Source organism: Zootoca vivipara, chromosome 6, assembly GCF_965207765.1.
Source record: "Zootoca vivipara chromosome 6, rZooViv2.hap1.1, whole genome shotgun sequence".
In the NCBI taxonomy this organism is placed as follows: domain Eukaryota; kingdom Metazoa; phylum Chordata; class Lepidosauria; order Squamata; family Lacertidae; genus Zootoca; species Zootoca vivipara.
The window spans coordinates 22,448,582-22,475,185 of record NC_142589.1 but is presented as its reverse complement, the minus strand read 5'-3'; the positions used below and the strand labels follow the sequence as shown (position 1 = coordinate 22,475,185).

The 26,604-nt window shown below is 45.5% G+C and overlaps 1 protein-coding gene across 2 annotated transcripts in view; it reads left to right on the top strand.

The window, feature by feature from the left end:
• Positions 1 to 26,604, top strand: part of CAMTA1 (calmodulin binding transcription activator 1) — a 671,800-nt gene that overhangs the window by 190,725 nt on the left and 454,471 nt on the right. For both annotated transcript variants that reach the window (XM_060276129.2, XM_088671772.1), the window contains exon 3: positions 4,401 to 4,468. In XM_060276129.2, the coding sequence (XP_060132112.2) occupies positions 4,401 to 4,468 (68 nt within the window). The remainder of the gene's footprint in view (positions 1 to 4,400; positions 4,469 to 26,604) is intronic.

Here is a 26,604-nt window from a genome sequence, read left to right as displayed (position 1 = left end):
TGTTGGAGAGTATGGAGTTATCCGACCCCTGAGCCGTCTGAAGGCAATCCGGTATAGGGCAGGTTTTTTTGTTTTTGTTTTTTAAAAAAGTTTAATGTTTTATTATGTTTTTATATATGTTGGAAGCTGCCCAGAGTGGCTGGGGAAACCCAGTCAGATGTGCGGGGTATCAATAGTAAAATTACCATTATGGAATGGGATGTTTCTATTTTCATCGGGGAAATGTTGGAGGGTATGTGTAAGAGGGAGGGATTCAGAGAACCCCCCCCCTCTCATCAGTAGCAGCCCGTCTCCAAGCAGTCATGAAAGTACAGGGTCTGAAGGGGTGAGTCAGGAGACGGAGAAGGAGTGCCAGGGCTCTGGCAGCATTGGAGAGCCCCTGCTCCACAGGCAGGAAGAGAGAGAGGCGGGAAGGGGGGACAGGCAGAAGGCAGACCGTAGAGCCTTCCCCCCGACACTGGTATTGAGGAGGAGGAGGAAGGGGAGGAGATTCACTGTCCCGAGGCTTTTATGTTGGTCAAAGTCACGAAAAGGGGCAGTGCTGGATTCTGATTCGGAATGAGGAGACATGAAACCAGCAGCTCTTTACACTGTAAATAATGTGCACTAATAAAGACTTTTGAAAGACAAGCATGTGGAAAGTCGTTACTCAGGAGTAGTCGTAACAACCCTGACAGTATGCAAGAGACCCCCCCCCCAGGGAGAGCTCAGACTGGCTGGATGAAGAAGAGCAGTGGGAGCCTGCCTCCCAAAATTCCCCCCCCCCCAGAGGGCTCCACAGCTACCTTAGAGCTTGGAGCCTGGTGGTGGGACACTGAGGAGCAGTCAGTGGAAGGGACGAACTGGGAGCTGTTAGAAGCAGGAGATCTGAGCGATCGAGGGGTGCGTGCAGTGCTTCCCCCCCCTAAAATAATGTTTAGGGGTATTCTCATTTTCCTACTCCTATTGAAATACTGCCCCTCAATGAGGCCAAACTTAGATTCACAACATGTTCAGGGCTATGCGTACCCCTGCATCCTCCTAGGAAAAAAGGACGCTCTCTCTCTCTCTCTCTCTCTCTCTCTCTCTCTCTCTCTCTCTCTCTCTCTCTGTGTGTGTGTGTGTGTGCATTTCACCTGGTGCTGAAATGACTTCAGAGCAATCCAATACAATCTATTGCAGCCTGAATGGATGGCCCCTCCAGAATTTGACACGCACATGCACACACACACACACACAAGAATTTGTAAATCTCTTTGTGCTTTGCTATTCAGAACTGAAATAGATGACCTTTCACACTCATTCAATACTGTGCCATACAATACATGCAGGCCTGGGCAAATACCGGCAAATAAATAAATAAATAAATAAATAGGAGGGCATATTCTGATGATGGGATGAGTTTTGTTCCACGTGTCAAATTTATAAAGGAGAGGGAAAATACTGGGGTGGGGGGGGTGGAGGGCAAGTCTTCTGGGGAGCTTCTCTTCCTCCACCCGCCTCTCTCAAATATTATGCAGATAACTATGTTCCGAACTGGAGCTTCTGAGCTATACTGACATGAAACCGCTTGTTTCCAGAGACTCGGACTCTGTTGCTCGTTGAGGGATGGGGCCCGGCATTCCCAGGCTGCAGCCCTGCGGGCGGTCCTCTTAACCTAGCCAAAGCTGCAGGGCAGGGGTGAAACTAGGCTTTGTTTCACCCGGGTCAAAGACACCCCTCCCCTGCATTTGCATGCTCACACACACAGGCTGAGAACCCCAGTGGCACCCCTCTGGAGGCTTCACCCAGGGCAAAAAACCTGGCTCTCTCTCCCCCCCCCCCGCCTGCATAGCTACAGCCTACAGGAAGTGGAAGGCACAACTTGAAAGGCTTACCCTGGTTGGCTTTTCCTTGGGGGCAGGATAAAGAGAGAGGGAGCAAGGAGGAAAAAGAAAAGGAAAGAAGTGAGAATCAAAGAAAGAGAGAGTTCAGCAGCAGAGTAGGAATAGGGGAAATGCAGATCAAATTGTGTCCTGTATTGAATCAATACAGGATACAGCATTTTATACTGAAATAAGGGACAATCCTGTATTACACAGGACAGGGGGCCAGGCAACCTGTCTTGGGGTCCACCTTGTGGAACATGCTCCCTGTGCACATAAGGCAGCCCCCGACTGTGGTGTGTGTATAGCTGCCACCCCATTGCACAGCTGGCCCTATAGAACTATTTTAATAAAACGAGTAAACAACATGACAATTCTGGCAATTCTATCTGTATGTCATCCAAGTCGGCAAACAGATACCCAGTTAGCTTCAGAAAGGGGGCCGTGGGTTGTTGCTTCTCATTTTGGGTGTCCTGACTGGGATCGTTATCTCTGTGTGTGGTAGGGGAGGGGAAGAGTCGCCTCTTGCCTTGCAAAGATGAAGGATTAAATCTCTTACAACGCTTACCGGTGGCGATTTGTATTTTGTTCTCATGCCTGTTGACATGAAAATGTGTCTGTGGCTTCAGAGAACCAGAGATGTCCATCAGCATAATTGATGGATCACCGGCGTTTTAACCAAGCCGTTTAGACCTGCACATTATCCAAAAGTCTCAGTGCCTGCCCCTTTATTGAGATGTCGGAGGAAAGCTTAGCGCAGAGGCCCCTCTCACAGCTTCCCTTTTTGTTCCCAGTTACAGTAAGCCCCCAGGAACGGCAGCCGCCAAAGCTCACTTACTATCGAGGGCGGCTTTCCGTTAGCTCTTTCAGCCCATTGATTAAAAATGGCACCGCTCACTCAGTCAACTGAAGTTTCAGTTGATTAAGCTGCTCGTTAGAGTTAGGAACCCTGCAAAGAAACCATTTGTCTTACTGTAAACCTTTCCCCGTCCTTGCAGTATTTTGCTTCTTCTGGCTGTTAATTATTCTCTCTAAACAAAAAGGGCTTTTCATTTCTGAGCAGGACAAAGGAAGTGTACAGAGCAGGGGATTGCACAGTTTAAATGTCATCTGGGGCTTGATTTATGGGGAGGGTGGGGGGCCAGGCAGGCAGAGGGAGGGCAGAGTCCCCAAGGGATCAAAAGGGGGTCGCATGACTTGCTTCAGAGGGGGCCCCTTGGATTCAGTTCCAGAATTGGAGTGCCCGTTTCGCCACTGCTCTCTGTTCCTCCTGTCCTCTTTACCAATGATAGCCAAGGTGTTGCCCCCCCCCGAAGGTGTCCAGCAACATTTTCAGGGCACCACATCGTCTTCCCCGCTTGACATCATGGCAGCACCTTACCTGCAGGCTGCTCACCTGGCAGCGAGGGGAAAGATGTAGAGGAAAGAAAGGAGCCTGTTCAGTCGTGACAAACCACACACCTGCAGTGCGCTTTGTACAAAATTTGGAAATAGCAACTGAAATGACCGAGGCCTCAGTTCCACTTTGGAATGCTTGGCAGGGGGTTGGACTGGATGACCCTTGTGGTCTCTTCCAACTCTATGATTCTATGATTCTATGATCAGATAATCCTGGGAGAAACCAATATAAGAATTTTAGTTGGAGACCACGACATGCACGTTACACACACACACACACACACACACACACACACACACACACACACACACACTTTTATTAAGTATTCTTAGCCTGCTCTTTGGGTGAAACAAACAAACAAACAAACAAACAAAAGTACCAGGTTTCCCAGAACAGTTGACAAATGTCAGCGATTAGACCATCGCGTATGCCACCAGGCTCACAATATAAAAGACCTGACATGAAAGGAAAAGGGGTTGGGAAGCAGGAGGAAAGACTGCAAACTTGGGCGCCATTTCTTGGTTGGCAGGATTATTTTATTTCCTGCACAGAATTTTATTGGTCTGTGAATGTGATAAATAATTCTTTGCTTCTGTTCCTGTTGTGACCAGCTGGAGCAAGATAGACTTCAAGGACAGGAGGAGCCAAAGGTTGTCTGTTCAGAAGTTATTTTGAATATGTATTTTGAATACTTTATAGCCTGATTGGCCCCCAAAGGAGCTCACAGTGAAAGTGTGGCCAACCCTTCTGGTGTCTGGTTGTTGATGTCCCAGTCCCCAGTTTGGGGCTCTGCTCTCTGGAGGGGGGGGGGGGCAGAAGGGGCTGCGGAGGCATTGGACTGGATTGGTGTGTGTGTGTGTGTGTGTGTGTGTGTGTGTGTGTGTGTGTGTGTGTGTGTGTAAGGCCTGGTGAATGATCAAGATGCATAGTCATGATGCCCCACTCTTTGGTGATGTCAGAGTCCCCTGACACCTGATGATTTGCCACAATCCCTGCTCTCATCAAGTGAAATGGCTTTTAGAGACATGAAAGCACTGATTTTTAATGCTTTTTCTTTTCATTTTCTCGCCATTTGTGAGATGCTTGTGCGGTGCAATTAATAAGCTTCATTCACTCATTCATAATCTAACCCTCCCCTGTTTTTTCCCCTCTTTCAGGAAATTGCTGCATATCTAATAACATTTGAGAAACATGAAGAATGGCTAACAACCTCCCCTAAAACCAGGTAAGATTCCCAAGAAAGCCCTCCTTCTTGTGAAAATGCCCATTGATCTATTTTGCTCCTGATTTTACTTGACTGGCTAAATCAATTCATTGGTCATCCAGTGAAGGCAAAAAAGGCAGGGAGGGGCTCAATGGGGTGGGGGCCAGGCTGCAGAAGAACCAGCAGCCCACCAAGTCATGCTTGATAGCTTGTGACACCAAAGTCTCATTAATTGACTTAATGAGTATTTTATTGAATGAAATCAGACTGATTAAAACCAGGCCATCTGCAGGCTTGACAGGTGGGGAGGGGGGAAGGCTGAAACCTGATGGCTTAACGTTTAATTGTTTCTGTTGAGAGGGATGGATTTTGAAGGCTTGGCTGAGCGAAGGGGTGTCGTCTACTCAAGTCCATGGCGTTCCCAATTGCTGCAAACCATTTTATACAGACAGCAAAGGGAACCAGAACTGAAGGGAAAGTTGTGCGGGTGAATCTGAGATTGTCTGTTGTCCTGTTGGATTAAGCGCTTGCTGCGATGAGACCCTACCGCCATCAGAACCCAGCGCACTTTCCCAGGAAAGGCTGCAACTTGAAGACCCGTTGTATACACTTTAGGTCTTAATTGCTACAAGGTCTTCCAGCTTTTAGAATTGTAGTAATTTTGCTCAGCCTCAGGTACAACAAATGAGAACAGAAGGTGTGCTTTCGTGCTGCGCAAAAATTGTGGACATTTTAAGTAGGGTTGAGAAGTATGTTGGGTTGGTTTTTTAAAAGTCTGGTTGTTCTCATTTTTCTTAACTCTGTTCTCTGCAAAGGTTTGTGTTTCGGGAAAGCTGTTTGGAGTCATTTTCTTCGGGCTGCAGATGTTACTGAATTACAGCTCTTCCTCAGAAAGGGACAGGGGTTTATTGGAATTAAAGGTGACTTGAGAGCTCCTCTTGATAGCTCCACCACCTTCAGAAGTCCAGGCGTGATGGTGGCTTAGGAAAGGGCCTTCTCTGCAGCAGCCCCTAAGTTGTGGAACTCCCTCCCCCCCAGAGGTGCGCCTGACTATGTCGCTCTGTCCTTCACGTGTTATGCTGAAGAGGCATCTCTTCACCCTGGCTTAGGACACCTGAGATATGTATTTTAGGACCCATCCCATTCTCTTAATCATAACCTGTATTTTTTAAATTGTTGTAACCTGCCCTAGTGCTTTGCGGTAAAGGGCCAGCAAGAGATTGAAATAACAACAACAATAATGACACAATTTGGGAGGCGAGGGTGGAACATCTCCCCTTCCGTTTCTTTTCGCGCTGTAAGGAATTGCAATGCGATTAACATTTGCAAATAGCTGACATTTCAGCAGACGTTGCCATTCAAAATGTGGAATTTAAGTACCATTTTGAATATGACGCTTTCATCTCAAAATGCGTATCCTTTCCCTAAAGTACATTCTGCTACGTTCAGGGGGTCTTACAGCCAAGTAAGCATGTAATAAGAGTGTCATTTTAGAGGGACATCTCTGAGTGTATGTCAGATTCAGAAGTTCTGCGGCACTCCAGCTATCGCAAGGGGCCAAGCACAACTGCATTCCAAACTCTTGAAGTGTTTTCAGGTATTGAAACTGGAAATCTTCTGTCAAATAATCAGTGAATACGGTCAACATGATTTGTTGCATATTAAGTGTCAGAATTTGCAGTGGGGAACATTGGATTCCTTTGCAAGGGATAGATTAATTTCAGCTGGAAATTCCTTCCAGTAGCACCTTAGAGACCAACTAAGTTTGTCATTGATATGAGCTTTCGTGTGCATATACACTTCTTCAGATACATTGAAAGAGAAGTCACCAGATCCCCACATATAGTGAGAGGGTGGGGAGGGGTACCACTCAGAAGGGTGGTGGGAAACCGGACTGTTTATGACTGCATTTGGTCTTACAGGAAGAATTTACGACTGTTTATGACTGCAATTGGTCCCACAGGAAAAGCGAGGGGTGAGATGGCTAAAGATAGCTTTATCATGTATAATGAGATAAGAATCCAATGTCTTTATTCAGACCAGGTTTCTCCACGGTTTTAAGTTTGGCGATAAATTGCAGTTCAGCAACTTCTCTTTCCAGTCTATTTCTGAAATTCTTTTGTAATAAGACAGCTACTTTGAGATCTTGTATAGAATGCCCTGGGAGATTGAAGTGTTCTCCTACTGGTTTCTCTGTTTCATTTGTTGGGTTTTTGTACAGAGCAAAACAGTATATTCCTAAATTCTGGGATTGATGCAGAAGATCCCAACTTGTAGGCAAACCTGCGCTGGAGTCCTGCTTGTGGGTTTCCCATTTCGGCACCTGGTTGGCCACTATGAAAATATGATGTTGGGGTCCCCCCTCCAATTCTTTTTCTCTCTCCACATCTTTATCTCTCTCCACTCCCGACCCCATGACATGCAAAAGCTACACAAGTCAAATTCCATTCTCCTTACTTGCCTGTTGCTTGGTTTGACATCTAATTCCTTGGCAATCAGTTAGAGGGAGGACCAAATTTTAGCAAGACTCAAGAACTGCTTTTGGGAGTAACACGTGGTACAGACTGACATTCCTAAGGTTGCAATGATGCAAAAAATAAAAGGAGACCCATCCATAGGAACCTTGGCACAGTTCCTTCCAGTAGGCAAAATGGCCTCATTGGCCATTCACTTAAAAAAACAAAAAAGGTTATAGCTTGTATATAAGTTTATTTCCCATTGTGTTGATAAGAAGGTTATGAAGTGGCGCCGACCCCCTGTTAGAATCTGCAGGAATGTGCTGAGCTCATGCTTGGGGACCATGGCAGGCAGGGAGATGGGTTCTCCGGTCTTGCTACCTGGGAGACTTTAACTGGGGACTCTGTGGATATTCTGCTGGCAAAGCAGGTTCTCTAACACTAAACCACAACCTCTCCCCTTGGCTGTTTGGAAAAACTCAACTGCCGCTGGTGCTCCCTGCCCTGGGACCTTGGAGTGGAGTGCAAGCAAGGAAGGCAAATTGTAAATAAATAGATTTTCAGCATAGCCCTTAATTCTCCACTCTGCAGCCTTGAGTTGCGCCGGAGAACCAGAATACAAGGGAGGAAGCTTTCCGTGCAAGTATTGGATGGCCTGGGCTTCGTGCAACTCAAGGCTGCCTTGCCGTTTTCCCTCTGACTGGTGGAGGATTTCCACCCTCTTTCTGTCTCCTCTCTCCCCTTCCCTTCCTTTCTGCTGAACAGCAGCCAAGGGTGGGAAATGCCGTTTCCTGACTTGAGAGGTCTCCTGAAAGCAACAGCCGATCATCCCGACCTGGTGCCAAGTCAACCTTTTGAACGATCCAAAGTTCTCTTGTGCATAGTCAGAGGGGGAAAAAAAAACAGCCGCACCATTAAAATGTCTGATTATGGACGTATTTGCAGAAAGAGTTACTCCCCCTCCTCCCTGCAGCACCCCATAAAACTTTGAGGGTTTGTTTAGTCTGCTGAAGGCAAGGCACAAAAATAGCAGGGTTTCTATTAATATTACAATATCCTGCTCCTGTGCGATTCTACTTGAAAGCCTTGCTGTCCCGGGAGAAGGAGAAAAAAAAAGGCTGAATGTGTGTGTGTGTTGTGCGCACAATTGCTGTTCAAGGACCTTAAATTACTTGTTTGAATTTGCTTTGGAATTTATATAATATATTGAAATTAATTGCTGCAGTTTAGTGCTGAGTTCATACAAACAGGCCTCTTGGTATTAAAGAATTAATGACATTGATCCTGCACTGGACTGGAACATTCTTTTGGGTTGTTTCTCTCCCCCTCTCCCTGCCCCCACTACTAATTCTGTTTGAGAAAATTAATAAAAATGAATTGCACGGCCGTGACAGTTTCATAGAGTTTCTTAATAAAATGATGCATAATGTGAGCTGGAAGGATCCCTCTTGCAGCCGCTGTAGGTTCTGATATTATTATTATTATTATTATTATTATTATTATTAAAAACCAAACATTCGCCACCCCACCCTCTTGCTGTTGGGGTGGCTCAGGAGACAATTAAAAACACAATCTATTAAAATGATTTATAAATCAACACAACACCAATCAGCAGAGAAAATGATCGTGGCGGCAGAAACATCTACCAAACCCTGTCTGCGTAGCTTGTTGTTGTTGTTGTTTAGTCGTTTAGTCGTGTCCGACTCTTCGTGACCCCATGGACCATAGCACGCCAGGCACTCCTGTCTTGCACTGCCTCCCGCAGTTTGGTCAAACTCATGTTCGTAGCTTCGAGAACACTGTCCAACCATCTTGTCTTCTGACGTCCCCTTCTCCTAGTGCCCTCAATCTTTCCCAACATCAGGGTATTTTCCAGGGAGTCTTCTCTTCTCATGAGGTGGCCAAAATATTGGAGCCTCAGCTTCAGAATCTGTCCTTCCAGTGAGCACTCGGGGCTGATTTCCTTCAGAATGGATAGGTGTGATCTTCTTGTAGTCCATGGGACTCTCAAGAGTCTCCTCCAGCACCATAATTCAAAAGCATCAATTCTTCGGCGATCAAATGTACTTTCTATTTATTTGCATTTTCAACATATACCTGATTCTTTAGTGTGATCCTGCTGCAGGGCCCTCCTATGGTTGGCTCAGGAGAGCATTATTAGAGCACAAGACCAACAGGCTTAGAGGGTAGGCAGGTGACATTCCTCAGGAAGGTTCTGCAGAGGAAATTGATCTGAAACGTGACAGGCCGGATCTTGGGCTGCAGATCTTGTGCCAAAAGCCCAACCATATTTCAGTGATAAATGACTGGTATTATGAGATTGCTATCCAAGATCTGCTATCTTAAATCCTTGCTTCTGATTGCATCAGCTTATTGCTGGAGTGAGACCTGCTCTGCTCGGGAAGTGATAACTTTTTTTTCCGGGGGGGGGGGAATCTATGAGAATAACTGCAGGCAAACAAGGTCACGTGACAGTGCTAGGACCATTATCTTTTTTTTTTTTTAAAATAAATTTTTATTCAATTTCCAATTTATCCAATTAAAATAATAAAAAAACATTCTTTTATACACAACATTATAAATTTTCATCTAACATTTTGCTCTGCCGAGCTACGACTTCCCCCCCTCCCTTCATGCGGGTTTCTTGTTTACTACATTTTTGCAGTTCCTTTTTAACTGTTTGGTCAATTCGTAGGATTTATTTCAATCCTGCAAGTGTTTTTAAAGATCTACAATTTTTCTCCATATAATCCACATATTTACTCCAGTCTTTTTGAAACCTTGTCTCCCCCTGGTCGCGGATCTTGCAAGTCATCCTTGCGAGTTCAGCATAGTCCATCATTTTAATCTGCCACTCCTCAATCGTTGGAATTTCTTGTAATTTCCATTTTTGGGCTAACAAAGTCCTAGCCGCGGTTGTCGCATACATAAACAATACTTGATCTTCTTTTCTAATCTCTCCTCCCATTATTCCTAGTAAAAATGCTTCAGGTTTTTTTGGGAAAGTATATCTAAACATCTTTTTCAGCTCATTATATAACATCTCCCAAAATCTTTTTACCTTATCGCATGTCCACCACATATGATAAAATTCACCATCTCTCTCTTTACATTTCCAGCAAGTTTTGTCACTCATTCTATACATTTTGGCTAATTTAACTGGTGTTAGGACCATTATCATGTGCAAAGCTACCTCCATGAAAATGAATGGCGCAAGGCATCCAGCCCCACACTGACAGCCATTGGGATATATGTTGATATCATCAGGGTACAGTCATACCTCATGTTGCGTTCGCTGCAGGTTGCGTTTTTCCAGGTTACGAATGCGGCGGACCCGGAAGTGTTTACTTCTGGGTTTTGCCGCTTGTGCATGTGCAGAAGCGTTCTGCACGCTTCGTGCATGCACAGAAACGTTCTGTGCGCTTTTGCTTGTGCGCAACAGTGCTCTATTGCGCTTTTGCGCATGCACAAAAACACCGCTCGGGTTGCGGACTTTTCAGGGTGCGAACGGCACCCCAGAACGGATCGGGTCTGCAGCTGTAATAATAATCATAATCATAATCACAAAACCCACTCAACAGGCTATGGGTTTTCCACCTAGATTTGGGAGGATTGTAGTGCCAGAAATTCCCATGGTTGTTCCTTTGGGGTTTTCCTTTTGGTTGTGGTTAGAAAATATGCTAATGCATCAACTTGAGTATTATTAAAACTAATTAAAAACTAAATGCCACATCAAGATAGATCAACAAAGTACATTTCGCGATGCGTTCTCCTTGATGTTCCCTCCCTTGTAATCTCATTTGTTTGCTTGTTGTTGTGGTTGTTTTTTAATTGGCCAGCTAATCTACAGCAGAGCTGGCAGTCATTAGCATGGCTGGGGTGGGTGGTGGGTGGGTGGGGGCGGCGGCGGCAGCAGCAGCAGCAGCAGCAGCAGCAAGGAAATAAATGAATACATGAAATGGTCGAGAAGTACAGTAGCATCACAGGAATCTGGAATACTTTGCAGTTTCTACACAAAATCGTGGAAATTAATTAGGCGTTCTTGCAGTGAACAAAAATGAGGTTGGTGGGGGGAGCCATGTGGGGGGTGGTGGAGATGTGCTGCGGGCCCCACCAGGTTCCTTGTCATGACTAATTTTGGGAAACATCAGACAGCTCCTCATTCTCCAGTTTCCATGGTGTATATTCTTCAAGGAAACAAACAATAAGGCCTTCTGGTTATTTTTTGGGGGGGAGGGGAATTAAGTGTGTGTCTGTGTCTGAATTTTGTGTATGCACCCACTTGTAACATCCAATAAGACGAGCCACTTGTATAAGCCTTGTGCCATGCATGGCATTACTTAAAAGGCCATAATATTATGAAATCTGCCACCCCCCGCCATGCACTTCCTCTTGGAATAAGCTCCACCGAGCAAACTGAGTCTGCTCCTCCATGAATCTGACTACCAACACCTACCAGCCAGGATGTCTAAGCCACTGAGCCTCTTGGGCTTGCCGATCGGAAGGTCGGTGGTTCGAATCCCCGCGACGGGGTGAGCTCCCATTGCTCTGTCCCAGCTCCTGCCAACCTAGCAGTTTGAAAGCACACCAGTGCAAGTAGATAAATAGGTATCGATGTGGCGGGAAGGTAAACTGCTTTCCATCACGGTGTTCGGTTGCGCTAGAAGCGGTTTAGTCATGCTGGCCACAGGACCTGAAAAAGCTGTCTGTGGACAAACGCCTGAAGCGAGATGAGTTCCACAACCCCATAGTCGCCTTTGACAGGGGTCCTTTACCTTTTTCTTTTAACCTGTGTACTGCCTCCTCTGCTGAAGGCAGCAAATGCCTCTGAGTACCAGTTACAGGGGGATATATGAGTGGGGAAAGTCCTGTTGTTGCGCTCATGTCCTGAATGGGGTGGGCTCCCCTTTGCAGCATCTGGTTGGCTGGCGTGAGGACAGGATGCTGGAGTAATGATCCATCTGCCGCAGAGATTTTCTGATGCTCCTTTTAGGGGCCAGGCAAGATCAGTGTTGCACTGACACCAGCCTGCCAGCAATTCCTAGAGCCAAACTTGCATCCCCAGCAAATTCCTGGTACACCAGTGGAAGGCCGTGATCCCACACCCTCCAACGTTCCTCAGATGGAAATAGGGATATTCTATTCTATGACAGTATCATGGCTAGCTAGTTGTATTTTTTGACCTCTCTCCCCCAACCCGGGCTTCCCTAAATGCAGAACATAAATTCAAAGACTGTTGTGCTTAAAATACCTCAGTTTTGTATGTTTCCTCTACAGTATTAACTTTTGCATTTTTTAAAAATTAATATTTTATTAAGAGAATTTCATATTTAAAATGGTAGAGTGAGGATAAAAGAAAGTGAGTGAGTGAGTGAGAGAGAGATAATGAAAAACAAGAGAAAAAACACTGTTACATTACCATACATTAATATGCAGGTGTTTATATTCTTATTTTCCTAATACACATAGGATTGTCAGTAACCTAATATATTCCGTGTAAACCCATTCCAAATGTCATTGTATTGATCCAAAGAAAGTCTGAAAATAACTTTTGTACTTGACCAGGAGGAAATGCTCAAACAGTGATACTGATGTGGAATAGAATGTCCCTATATTCATCTGAGGAATGTTGGAGAGTATGGGATCCTGGAGGTACTTAAGCCTAGGTCTTGCTCTCCGTGGGTGAAGGGAGCCCCTGTGTTGCCCCTTTGACACAGCTTTTAATCTGCATCTGCTGCCACCTTTGTTCTTGTGGCCCTGGGGGTGAGCATGTGTGTGAGAGAGACAGAGTCTTGTGGCATAGTGGAAGCTCAGGGTGGGGTGCATTTCTGAGTCTCTGTTCTTAGTCTAAGGGCAGACACCCTCCCTGGGTGCTGCCCTAGAGCTCCCCAGTAGTGTCTGCTGGCTCTTCCTGGTCCCGGCATGCACTAGGGGCTCTGTGTGGGGCAGGCTCTCTTCTTTTGAGGGGGTGACACCCGGGAGTTAATCATGCCAACTGTGTGCCAACTCATGCAGATGGTTCCACGGGCACATTAGTAATCGGAGCTGGGCTTTTGTTTACCCTCACTTCATCCCATTGGGGAAGCAATTATGGGCTTTCCACTGTGGGATGCCACTTCTGACACCACTTGTTGCACCCACGTTGCTACAGGCAAACCCTCCTAGCCACTCTGTCCACACCCACCTTTTGGGCTTGTCTTGTCTCCACCTTGCAAAACTTCAGGTCAGGCAGGGCACAGCTGGCTGTTTGGCTAGAAAGAAAGGTAGACATGCGGGGGACTAGAAGAGATTTCCTTCGCAATTCACATTTGCCCCCTTGCCATTCATTCATTTAGACCCACACAACTGGCTCCTGTCCTTTCTTCCTCTAAAACATACCCGTGTGTTTGGAGAGTCTGCACCAAGGAAGTTGCTGTGTAACATTTCTAGGCAGCAGGAGTTGGCAATGATTAATATTTCTGAAACCCCAAAGTTCTGCAGCACTGTACTCTGGCGAATCAATAGCAATTTACATGCGGTGTCAGTATCTATTTGTGGTAATTTAGTTTTACTTCGGCTACCTCCTGGTTTTATTTTTAGCATTTTAATTTCCCTCTGCCAGCTTTTAGGAAAACAAGAGTCACTTTCTCCCCCCCCCCTCGTAGGCAGACAAGGGCTACTGGATGGGGGAGCCGCCTTTCTTCCTGTGATAAATTCTCACCTAATAAATCATGAAGCTTTTCGAATGGCCCGATTCCTAAGAAAGCAAATGTGTGCCTCCCCCCACCTCCAAAAAACAACTGGCCTCCTTTGTTGGTGGTCTCAGGGGAGACATTTCCCTTTTGTGTCTTTTCTCCAACTGGTGGAAAAAAAGGAAGGCCATTCTGAAATAGTTACAGGGACAGGTACATGAGCCCTCCTGGAATTTTGATCTCTCCCCTAATCCCCTTCCTTTTATTTTGCCCTGGGCAACTTGGAGACTGATCCTGTTTGATTGTGGGAAGTGGGGCGGTGGCTTTGCCGGCAAGGAAGAGATGTAGAAAAGAGATGGAAGAGAGCCGCTGTGGTTTGGTGGTCCGAGTGTCAGAATAAGACCTGGGTTCAAATCCACACTCAATCATGAAGCTCACTGGTTGAGTCTGTTATGAAAAATGTACCCCAAAATGCGTTGCCTTTTAAGAAGGACAGACGCGGGTCGGAAGCTCCAAAAATTGCACTAAGTTCAGCTCCGCCGGGAAAATGACAGAGACCACACGATGCTGTCAGGAAAAACAAACTGATCCCTTTATTGCAGAATGCAAAGCTACAGCTGTAGGGTCCCTGCCTCTGGAAAGAAGGAAGGAACCCCGGGAAATGGTAAAGTCCCTTTTTATGCCCTCCTGTCCCTGCGTGGAAATCTCTGGACTGGGAGGGAGGGGGAGACAAGGGCGACGGGTGGGGGATCGGATTAGCTGGGTGCGGAGATGACTTTTCCTTTCAGATGGAGAGATGTCAATTGCTCTTCTCCTGTCGCTGATGGTGCTCCCTGTTGTTTGGCAGGAAGGGCAATCAGTCGAGATGGGTGCAGAGGTGGGGCAGTTCCTGGCGATTTCCATGGGGTGGAAGTCCGCCCGGCAGGTGTTTTCCTCCAGGCCATGGAAGGGTGGGCTACGTTGAGGATGGCAATTTATTTGAATAAAGTTGTTCCAGCTAATCCCTCTATTGTCCGTGTGTCCTTGAATGGGTATAGGGTGGTAGTAGGGCAAGGTTCAGGTGGGTTGGGATCATACAGGGTTCATACAGAAAATATACCTGGAAAACATACCTAATACAGGGATTTCTAATTAAAAGGTAGCAGTCCTGACATATACAGTTCTAAGATATAAAACAGCAATTCTAATACAGAGGCAGCGGATAGAGATTTCATGGTAAGAGAACATATAATAGGCTGTATTATTAACTTGAGTAGAAAAGTTTAACTTTGGATTTGGGCGGTTTCCCCCCCCCCCTTCTTCTGGAAACATTGTTTTGTTCTGGGCGGAGGGGAGGTGGAGAGGGGAAATGTGTGAGTTTATGCTAACTGTTGTGCATATGCAGATCCTTAAGCCTTCCTTCAGGCAGGGTCGCGTCCTAGCAGGAGGGGTGGGGAGACAGGGAAGATGGCATTGAACAGGATTCTGGGTATTGCAGCTGTCAAATTCTGTCACCCCTCTCTGTTCATTAATAATGGTGTCCTGCAAACCCCCCCCCCAATATGATTTTATAACAAGTCCCTGCCTCTCAGCCTAACCTCAGGGTTCGTAGATGGTCATAGAATCATGGTGTTGGAAGGGACCATGAGGGTCATCTACTCCAACCCCCTGCAATGCAGGAATCTCTTGCCCAACGTGGGTCTTGAACCCACAACCCTGAGATTAAGAATCTCATGCTGAGCTACCTCAGGTGGTGTGGGGATTAAATGAGGAAGGGGGGAACCACGTACACCACCTAAAGCTCATTGGAGAAAAAAGTGGGATATAAATGCAAGAAAGAAAGAAAGAAGGAAAGAAAGAAAGAAAGAAAGAAAGGAAAGAAAGAAAAGAGGTTTTGTGAGGTGGAGGGGGTGGCATTTTAGGGCTGTATGGGTGTGAGGAGGAGGCAGACAAATGTGAACTGGATCCTGGAGGCAGGAAGTTGAGTCAGAGGCTCAGCTTGTGTGATACCTGGAGTGTTGTCTAAAAACACTGAAGAAGCACTATTCATGAATTTCGTTTTCAGTGTTTGGTGGTAGTTGTAACATCCAGGTGAGCCAGGAACCCACAGACAACAGTTTTAATTTTGCAGTCTATAATGCCAGCACTTCTGTCCTGATGTCTAAGTGTTCCTTTTGCACAGTGGTATCTGTTGCGGGTGCTGCTGTGGGTTAAACCACAGAGCCTAGGGCTTGCTGATCAGAAGGTCAGCGGTTCAAATCCTCACGACAGGGTGAGCTCCCATTGCTCAGTCCTTGCTCCTGCCAACCTAGCAGTTTGAAAGCACACAGTGCGAGTAGATAAACAGGTACCGCTCCGGTGGGAAGGTAAATGGCCACATGACCCAGAAGCTGTACGCCGGCTCCCTCGGCCAGTAAAGCGAAATGAGCACCGCAACCCCAGAGTGGTCCGCGACTGGACCTATCTTTACCTATCTGTTGCATTAGGGAACCGCGGCTTTTGGACTGACATGCCAAAATGCTACACTAAATTTAAAATGTCAGGAAAGAACTGTATGCTCCATCGTCACGTGAAATTACAGTGCAAAACTCCCATGATTTTCTGAGTCAACAGGGTTGCAGATGGATTTTTTTTTCCTGGCAACAATGAACACAGAAATTATTGCTAAACTTCCACCAGACTCCAGTAGACCTATAGAAATGGCTTTTATATTGTGTGAAACATCACATATTTAACAGGTAAGGAAACGCTGTGAAGATGGAATAAAGTACCATCTTAGTGCAGCCTAAGTCTCTTGGCTGTATAATAAATGTTGCTTTTTAATTCCTCTATTTTTTTGTTGATTGGATGAGAGTAGGGATGGAAGGATTTGTCTGTGTTGCTTTGTTCCACTTTCTCAGTTTTCCAGTGTTAAATTTAGTTCATATTTCTGTAGGAAGTTACAAGTTGTTGTTGTTGTTATTATTATTATTATTATTATTATTATTATTATTATTATTATTATTTTTAAATCACCATTAAAAATTCTTCAGAATTTCTGTGCAGATTTCTCCTAACAAACACAGTTTTGACAAACAGACACATTTTTGAAACAATTTCTCTCAATATAATGCATTTTTTATTCATTGTAATGCACGCATCCCTCGAATACGTGCCTTTTTGTAAACTTTATTTGGTTGTAGAACTGCATCACAAAGTTCAGATAAGTGCATTTCTTTTAATGCACTTAACTGTTTTTTTCAATTCACATAATTGTTTCGTAAAGTACAAATTTGATAAATTTGGTTTTAAAGGTGAACTGAATTAAATTTCTCCCCCATCCCTAGATGGAGCGTCTTGCCTTTCTCCTCATGCAGCAAAACACCCTGTATCTGTTGAAATATTATTTAATCAGCAGCCTCTTTGAGATAGTCATGGAATTGTAGGATTTGAAGGGACCCCAAAGATCATCCAGTCCAACCCCCTGCAATACAGGAATCCTGCCCACAGCTGTCCCTGGGTGGGCTCGAACCACCAACCTTCTGGTTAACAGCCAGCTGAGAAAACAGCCGAACACTACCAGTGTCTTCGCCACCCATGACCAAAGTTTGTTGTAGAATCATCACCCTTATGGGAACCCCATATGGACATTGACTCAATGCCTTTTGGAGATATTGGTGTCTACTGGTATTCTAGAACCTTTGCAGTATATTAATTTTGCAGTATATAATTAATAGTAAAGTTAATTGATGAATTATTCATTTCCCCCCATGTAAAAATAGGAGCAATAAATATTATTAATTTTTTTTATTTATTAAGGGACTTTCCATTTCCTGTGTCATTAAAGAGAGATTAACCAAAAGTTGGTTTTAAATGAAGATTGAAAACAATTGTGCTGCTGAATTAATTTACAGTGTTAAGGCCATTATGCCGTGATCATAACTCCTTGCATTGGAGAGATTCCCCTCCCCTTGACAGGATTAGTAATATTGGAGGTGGGGAAAGAGAGCACTGTGAGGACCTATGGAGCATTTTGCAATTCTTTGTGTGTTTCCAGATGCAATTCTGCCTTAATCAGTAGACGAGGCAAATGCGGCCACTTGAACAGGCCAGAAACTGTGGAAGGGGGAGAGAACCACTGAGATTGTTTGCTGAAGTGCAGCGCACACATCCTGGCATTGCAGGGGGTCGGACAAGACAACCTTTTAGGTCCCTTCCAAACCTACAATTCCATGATTTGAAATCCCTTTCAAAAAAGTGGGCCGCTTGTGCTAACAATCTTGGGTGAGCAGTAGGGTGCTGTTGCAAATCCAACTTCTTGGACTGTATTAGACTGGCTAAAATATATTTCTCTTCCACGTTCGCTCCTGTATTAACAAGTTTTTTCTTTCTGAGTGGAGAAAAGTTGAGTATAGCTGCTAACTAGCGGCAGCTAGACTGGTGACCAGGAGTGGCTGCCGAGACCATATAACGCCAGTCCTAAAGAATCTTCATTGGTTCCCAGTACGTTTCCGAGCACAATTCAAAGTGTTGGTGCTGACCTTTAAAGCCCTAAATGGCCTCAGCCCAGTATACCTGAAGGAGCGTTTCTACCCCCATTGTTCAGCCAGGACACTGAGGTCCAGCACCGAGGGCCTTCTGGCGGTTCCCTCGTTGTGAGAAGCCAAGTTGCAGGGAACTAGGCAGAGGGCCTTCTTGATAGTGGCACCCTCTCTGTGGAACACCTTCCCTTCAGATGTCAAGGAAATAAACAACTCTCTGCCTTTTCAACGACACCTGAAGGCAGCCCTGTATCCGGAAGTTTTTAATGTTTGATGTTTTAGTATGTTCTGATATATGCTGTTAGCTGTCCAGAGTGGCTGGGGAAACCCAGCCAGATGGGCGGGGTATAAATAATAAAATTATTATTATCATTATAACCATACTTTCCTAATAATAGCCAGAAAAATCCTCACGTTTATGGGCTTCTGGGGCTAAGTAGCAAATGGCTCATTGAAGGCTCCCCAGAAGGAGCCTGATTCCTGTTGGTCTGTCGGTCCAATACCCCTTATAGCTTTGTTTCCAGAAGAGGATGAACTGGATGGAAGTGGTATAATGGCCATGGAATGAAAAGATTCCTGTTGCATGGAAGTCCAGTAGATTTGGAAAGCCAACAATGAATCCTTTCAGCAGCTCAACCCTCTTACCACTTTGTTTTAAAAATGCCCTTAGAGCAGGCACTCCAGAGCAGCCGAGATCCGTTCATTGTCTTAGACGATTTCATTTTGACTGTGTTTCCGATGAATTATTCAGCCAGGCGTCAGGTGAGAACGGGCTCCCCCGGACGGCTTGTTTTATTTAATATCTGGCTGGTAACCGAGGAGGAGAACAGCGTCGCGGTGATAGACAAGAGATCTGCTAATTTCGGCGTGGAAGGAGATATCCGTGTATCCTCATATGGGGATTTAATTGGTACAGATGTTGATATTTCGGTTATGCTGTGTAAGACAGTTTGTTGAACTTAGGAGGCTGGCAAAGGAGGGGGGGATTTCTGAATTGCTGTGGTTTTTGTTTTTTGAAAAGGTATATGCATAGGTTGTCTTGGTTTGTGCACGAGAGAGAAAGAGTTATTTAGGAAGTAGGAAGTTACTACATATTTCTGGAGCAGCTGTTGGTTGCCTCTTCCCATTTCCAGTCATTTAACTTTTGAGTTGGCTCTGCCCTGCCTTCTGCTCAGGTGGGTAATTTGATACTCCATACCCTTCAACATTTATCCGATGAAAATAAGGACATCTTGTTCCTCCATCATCATCATCATCATCATCATCATCATCATCATCATCATCATCCTATTTATACCCCACATTTCTGACTGGGTTGCCTCAGCTATTCTGGGCGGCTTCCAACATGTATAAAAACACAATTAAACATTAAACAAAAAAAACCTCTTCCCTATACAGGGCTTCCTTGAGATGGTTTGAGGGTTGGATAACTCCATACCCTCCAACATTTCTCTGATGAAAATAGGGACGCCCTAAGGAAAAGAGGATCAAATCAGAAACAAGGGCAGTTTCTGTAAATCCAAGAATGTTCCTGGAAAATAAGGACACTTGAAGGGTCTGGACTTAATAGTCTTACATAGCCCCCTCTCTACCACCATCTCTACAGGTGTACCATTTCAGTTGGGTAGCAGGCAATTCATATTTCCATCACCGTTTCAACCCTGTTGGCAAAGAAATGGAGGCGAAGGCTTTCAAAGGCTACTAGCCACGCTGGCTACCCTCTGTGTCTGTGCTCTTTTATTAATGTATTATGGAGACAGGAGAATTGTCCACAACCCTATTATTATTATTATTATTATTATTATTATTATTATTATTATTATTATTTTGTACCCCACCCTTCTGACTGGCTTGCCCCAGCCCCTCTGGGTGGCTTCCAACATACATAAAAACATCACAAAACATTAAACGTTAAATAAAATAATTCAGCTTTGTTTTTATTTTGGTATTTTGATCTGTGTTTGGAATTGATGGGGGCACCTCTTCTTCCTGGTGAAAAGTTGGAGCATTTCAGGGGGACCCAGCAAACTCATATTTATTCATGATATTTAACAGGGGTAATAAAATTAAAGACTTTGTGGCATTTTAAATGCCTTACAGCTTAATTTATATTCTGGCATGCTAATGAAGAGCCAGCTTTTGTCCAGGAGGTGAGATATGCAAAAATAACCTTTAAGTTGCTCATAATTAACCTTTAATGATATTCCCTCCACTTTACCAGTTTTGTTTTTCCGCACATCAGGAAGTGAAATGTAAGAAGCTGGTCACCCCTCTCTGCAGCCAGCAGAGCATGGCATTTTCTTTTTCTAGGTTTTTTTTTTAAAAATCTTTTGTTTAGGGGTTACAGTATTTGTTTGCACAGTTTCTTCCTACATGAAACCTGGCACCAAAAGTGGGAATGCTGAAGATCAGGGGCAGCTTTCTCAGTTTCCTTCCAATCTCTCTCTTCTGAGGAAGATAATTATTGACAGAGATAGTAGGCATGAAATGGTGACTAAATTAACTTTCTCTCCCCCTGCCTCTCTTTCTCTGCAGGTTTTTTTGGGGGGGGCGGGGGGAGGAGAAGATGGACAGTAAAACAGATAGGATTAGTGGCGTCCCTGAGACCAGTGGACAACAGCAACTGAGCAGTAGATGCCACTGTCACCGGAGACTTCCCGGGTGCCGCTTCCCCGCGGCAGGGCCTTTTTGGTCGTGGCTCCCTGGTTGCCGAATGCCCTCCCTAGTGAGGTGTGCCTGTTCCCATCATTGTCAACTCTCAGGAGGAATCTGGAAACATTTCTCTTTAACCAGGCATTTGGTGGCTGGAGGGAGACTCTTCCCAGCAACCGTAAGATCATTGCATAGAAGGATGCTTTGAATTGCTGTAAGGATGTTTTTCAGTGTAGCCGACTTTAAAACCCACCTGGGTCTCTGGTGAGCTGGTGTCCGCCACAATAGACTATGCTCAGTTACATGGACCAGAGGCCTGACTCCATAGCTGCCAAGTCTCCCGTTTTTCGCAGGAAACCCCCGGATTTTAATCCGTTTCCCGCTGTTATCCCGAATAGAAAAAAAATCCTGAAAATCCACTGATTTCCTACCTGCCAGGGAGGCTCCTTCTGCACATGTCTGGACATGCGCAGAACCCATTTCGGGTACCACTCTGCCCATGTCTGGGCACCGGAAATCGGGAACACCGGCACCAGAAGTTGCTTCTACGCGTGTCCAGACATCCTTTCTTACTGCTGATCCCGGATTTTTCATTGGGAGACTTAGCAGCTATGCCTGACTCATAAGCCAGCTTCATATGCACAGGAACCTGGGATAGCTCAGTTGGTGGAGCAAGAGACTCTTAATCTCATGGTTGTGGGTTCGAGCCCTATCTTGGACAGAAGATTCCTGCAATGCAGGGGGTTGGACTAGATGACCCTTGTGGTCCCTTCCAACGCTACATTTCTGGGATAACACAATGGAACAGGCCAGTGGCCCATCTAGCCCAGCATCCTTTCTTACAGCGGCCAACCCAAAGGCCCAATGAGAAACTTGCAAGCAGGATCCGAGCACAACAGCACTCCCTCCTTCCTTCTGTTTCTAGCAACTGGTATTCAGAAGCACAACTGAGTGTGAGAGCTAGTAGCCATCATTGGCCTTATCCTGCCTGAATTTGTACAATCCTCTTTTAAAGCCCTCTAAAGGCAAAGGTAAAGGACCCCTGGACGGTTAAGTCCAGTCAAAGGCGACTATGGTTTGGCGGCGCTCATCTCGCTTTTAGGCCAAGGGAGCCGGCGTTTCCCTACAGACAGCTTTCCGGGTCTTGTGGCCAGCATGACTAAACCGCTTCTGGCGCAACGGAACACCGTGATGGAAACCAGAGCGCACAGAAACGCTGCTTACCTTCCCGCCACAGCGGTACCTATTATCTACTTGCACTGGTGTGCTTTCGAACTGCTAGGTTGGCAGGAGCTGGGACAGAGCAACAGGAGCTCACTCTGTCACAGGGATTTGAACCGCTGATCTTCTGATCGGCATGCCCAAGTGGCTCAGTGGCTTAGACCACAGCGCCACCTTTAAAAGCCCTCTGCGTTGGTGACAATCACTACCTCTTGTGGGAGCGAGTTCCATAGTTTAACTAAGCTCTGCATGGAAAAAGAACTATGTTTATCTGTCCTGAATCTTCTGACATTCAGCTTCATGAGATGCCCGTGAGTTCCAGTGTTACGAGAGAGGAAGGCCCAGTGTCACCAGGACTCAGAGTAGTTGGGGTTGGAATCATTGGAAGCATAGAGTTACAGGAAATCTGGTAAAACGAGGGAGTGAAAGGACAGAAAAGAATGGTTTTTTAAAATAAAAAAATTAAGAAGTAAGTATTTTAAATTATCGCCCTGTAACCTTCTGCAATGCTGACTGTTATGTCATTTCCTCTGCTGCCTTCCTGCTGTGCCCCCCCCGCCCCCCACCCCATCATGCATTCTTTAAGCTACCAGGGAAGGTTGGGATGCTGAATGCCTCTGCCGGAGATGGATGTAACATTTGATCCGCTTCCAGTTATGACACTTGTAAGTCAGGCAAAACAGGGCGTTTTTAATTGGATTGAATATATTTCATGACCAAGAAAAGGCTTCATTGATTCCAGAGTCTTTTTGATGTTATCTGTAGGCACATTAACATCTCTGAGAGAGAGAGACTTGCCCCCCCCCCCCGCAGCAGCAGCAGCAGCAACAACAACAGGGGTCAGCAAACTTTTTCAGCAGGGGGCGGTCTACTGTCCCTCAGACCTTGTGGGGGGCCGGACTATATTTTTTAAAAAAATATGAACGAATTCCTATGCCCCACAATTAACCCAGAGATGCTTTTTAAATAAAAGGACACATTCTACTAATGTAAAAACATGCTGATTCCCGGATCGTCTGCGGGCCGGATTTAGAAGGCGATTGGGCCGCATCTGGCCCCCGGGCCTTAGTTTGGGGACCCCTGAACAACAACACCCACCTCTCTGTGCCCCATTAAGGTGCCTGATAAACTCTACTGTGAGCTGTGCCTGGTGTTACTTACAAACACAAGGTGACCGGCTTGGGGAGAGGTGTCAGCCAAAGCCAAGGACAGCTTCTTCTGCTGGGAGGAGGCTCTCACACTCCCCAAAGTCCCTCCATGCCAGTCTGAGCCTTCTCCGCAATTGCAAAGAGCTTCATTAACTGCAAAGACTTCCTGGCGGAGGTTGGGGGTTTCAGAGAAGCCAGGCCGGCTTTCCAAGGGACAGAGTGGGGTGCCTTTGCCCTCGACATGACTGAAGCCGAATTGCAACAGGTGGAGGAAAGGCTGGGCCCAGGTGCTTCAAGACGACAGTGCACAGGAATGGACTCGGGCTAAAAGAGACAACTAATTTCACTGCACCTTTTAAAACTGTCATTGGGGGTGACATTTTCCTCCTCCTTTCCTGCCTCGCTCCCTTGTAGCCCACCCCCCCCATCCAAATAATAACACCCAGTGTCTTTTCATAAACCCATTATTCGAGCCCTGTTTCAGAATGCGTTAGAGCTACAACATTTAAATATAGAAATCGGTCAGGCCATTTACAAAAAACAAACGGAAAAACATTTTAATTGACTTAAATAAACAAAAAACCTGATTAGTCTGGGAGCACTTTTGTGCGTGCATTTAATGTTTGTTTATTTTGTTGACTTGTATCCAAAGTTAGCCCTGCTCAGAGCAGACCCAACTGAAGTTAATGGGCATGACTAACTCAGGCCCATTTATTTTAGTGGGTCTACTCTCAGCAGGATGGATGAGACCCGACGTTTGCAGCGAAAGCCCTCGCACAAACTGCGGGTGTCGAGTGCAGCCGTAAGAGGCATTTTCCCTTCTCACCTACATAATGTTACTTTTTTTTTACTTTTTAATTATATCCCACTCAGCCCTATCATCCAAGGAGGTCAAGGTAACATATGTGATTCACTCCATTCTATCCTCACAACAGCCCTGTGACTCTGGCTGTGAGAGAGTGATCGACAAAAGGTCAACCAGTGGGCTTCATGGCCGAATGGAGATTTGACCCTTGGCCTCCCTGGTCTTAGTTCAACATTCTAACCCAGAACCTTCCAAACTGTGCGTCACTATATGTTAGTGTGTCAGCTGCATTGCGTACGTGTGTCACGCAAACACTCCCAGCACTCTTCCTGGGGCTGATAAGGGGTTAGTTTAACCTCCGTTTTGCTACCCAAACTGAATTACTGTGTCATAAAAATGATGCATGTCCAAGAAGTGCGTCACCAACATGAAAAGTTGGGAAAGTTCTGCTCTAGCCACTATGACACTATGTTAGATACACAAGAGGGGATCCCCAGCAGGCAACGAAAAAACTTAGTTTGAAATGCCTCTAAGAGAGTAAGGTTTTTAAAGCTGCAGATCTGGGATCCATATAACAATTGTGATAGTATTTTTGCAGCAAAGATCCTTGTGGCTCGATGGAAGTAGAAACTGCTTCACATGTACTACTACGTTGTCGTTTTTATGAGGATATACGTTTGACTTTTATTACACCTGTTTTGCAAAAGTCCATGAAAGAATCCGAACACCATAGTTTAAAACTACTGCTAGAGGACAAGAATCCCAAGACTACATTAAATGTAGCCAAATTCTGTGTGTCTGCAATCAATCGCAGGAAGCAAGTGGTATCCCATAATGATCAAACCCCTAAATGTTAACTACAGGGGGTACGCTAGTAATTAATTTTAATTTTTATATTTAAATCCTTGTTATATTCATACTGTCCATTGTATTTTTGATATGTTTTATGATCTGTGATATTGTGCGTGTTGATGCTGGTCTGCGACTGTATTAATAAATTCATTCATTCACTATGGCACTATGGTGTCTCACAAGAGGAAATGATGTTTCTAAAATGCCTCCTCTGGTGATGCATGCCTTGTTGGCAGCCATCAGAGGAATCCTGTGTTTCTCAAAGTAGCATAGGAGCATGGTCAGCAGAGAATAGGCCTGGCTCAACTCCCAGGAAGGCTCCTCTGGGATAGTTCAAACACTTCATAAGGCAATACAGGGCCAGGACCACTCCCCACCTGGAATTGGAGCTAAAAGACCAAGGAAAAGTGTTGTTGCATGGAGGGTAAGTTGTAAGCAAGCACAACTGACGATGTTAAACAATATCACTTCTGATCACGGGGCATGTCTGTTGAGGCACCAGCCTTACTTTCCAGTTTCCTGGTTTCGTGGAGCAACATGGGGCAGCCTTAAATCTGATCATAAACCACCAAGTCTCTTAAGCCCTCTCACCGGACTGTTTTTTACACACGTGCAATTTACCTGTACAAACTTAACCAATCAATTGATTAATTGCCTAAAGCTCATGTGATCCATTAAGGAATGTTTAATTGGGTGTCAGTCCTGATTATTTGTGAGCTGGGCCCAAAGGTCCTGTTCCAGAATGTGGAAATCACGTCCCCTTCTTTTGAGCAAAAATCATAAAAAGAACATCCCCTCGGTGTTCTCCTTCTGCTCAGTTGCAAGAACATGCCCTACGTACTCTCTCTGGAATCCCATATTCCTGCTGCTCAAGCTTCTTTGCATCCAACCCATTTGTTATTATTTATGCACCACCTTCAGCGGGCCTCTGAATTGGACAGAGCCCTATCAGAAGAAGGCAGCTCCCTGTCTCAAGGAGTTTACAGTCCTTTCTGTTTTGGTTTCACAGTGGATGGAAGATGGAGAGGGGAAAATGAGAGCTGCGAGTGACGGGTAGAATTTGATCAAGTGTCAGTTGGATGGACCTAGAAAGCCAGCAGGGCCCAGTCTGGCACCTTGCAGATTGAGCAGTACATGTGAAAAAGATCTAGGAGTCTTGGTAGACCACAAACTTGACATGAGTCAACAGTGTGATGTAGCAGCTAAAAAAACCAATGCAATTCTGGGCTGCATCAATAGGAGTATAGCATCTAGATCAGTGTTTCTCAACCTTTTTTGGGCCACGGCACACTTGTTCCGTGAAAAAAATCATGAGGCACACCACCATGAAAAAGTTAAAAAAATTAACTCTGTGCCGCCCTATATTATAATTATGACTGTAAGAAACACTTGCCAAATATTGCTTTCCGGCGGGTAAGTGTTTAGTATTGGCGGCCGCCAGGCTCGTTTGCACTGAGCTTTGGGAAAGAGGAGGAGAAATATTGCTTTCCGGCGGGTCAGTGCTGTGTATTGGCGGCCGCCAGGCACGTGACAATGCAAATCGCCCTTCTCGTCACCGCACGTCGCGGCACACCAGCCAGCGTCTCGCGGCACACTAGTGTGCCGCGGAACAGTGGTTGAGAAACATTGATCTAGATCAAGGGAAGTAATAGTACCACTGTATTCCGCTCTGGTCAGACCTCACCTGGAGTACTGTGTCCAGTTCTGGGCACCACAGTTCAAGAAGGATGTTGACAAGATGGAACGTGTCCAGAGGAGGGCAACCAAAATGGTCAAAGGCCTGGAAACGATGCCTTATGAGGAACGGCTTAGGGAGCTGGGCATGTTTAGCCTGGAGAAGAGAAAGTTAAGGG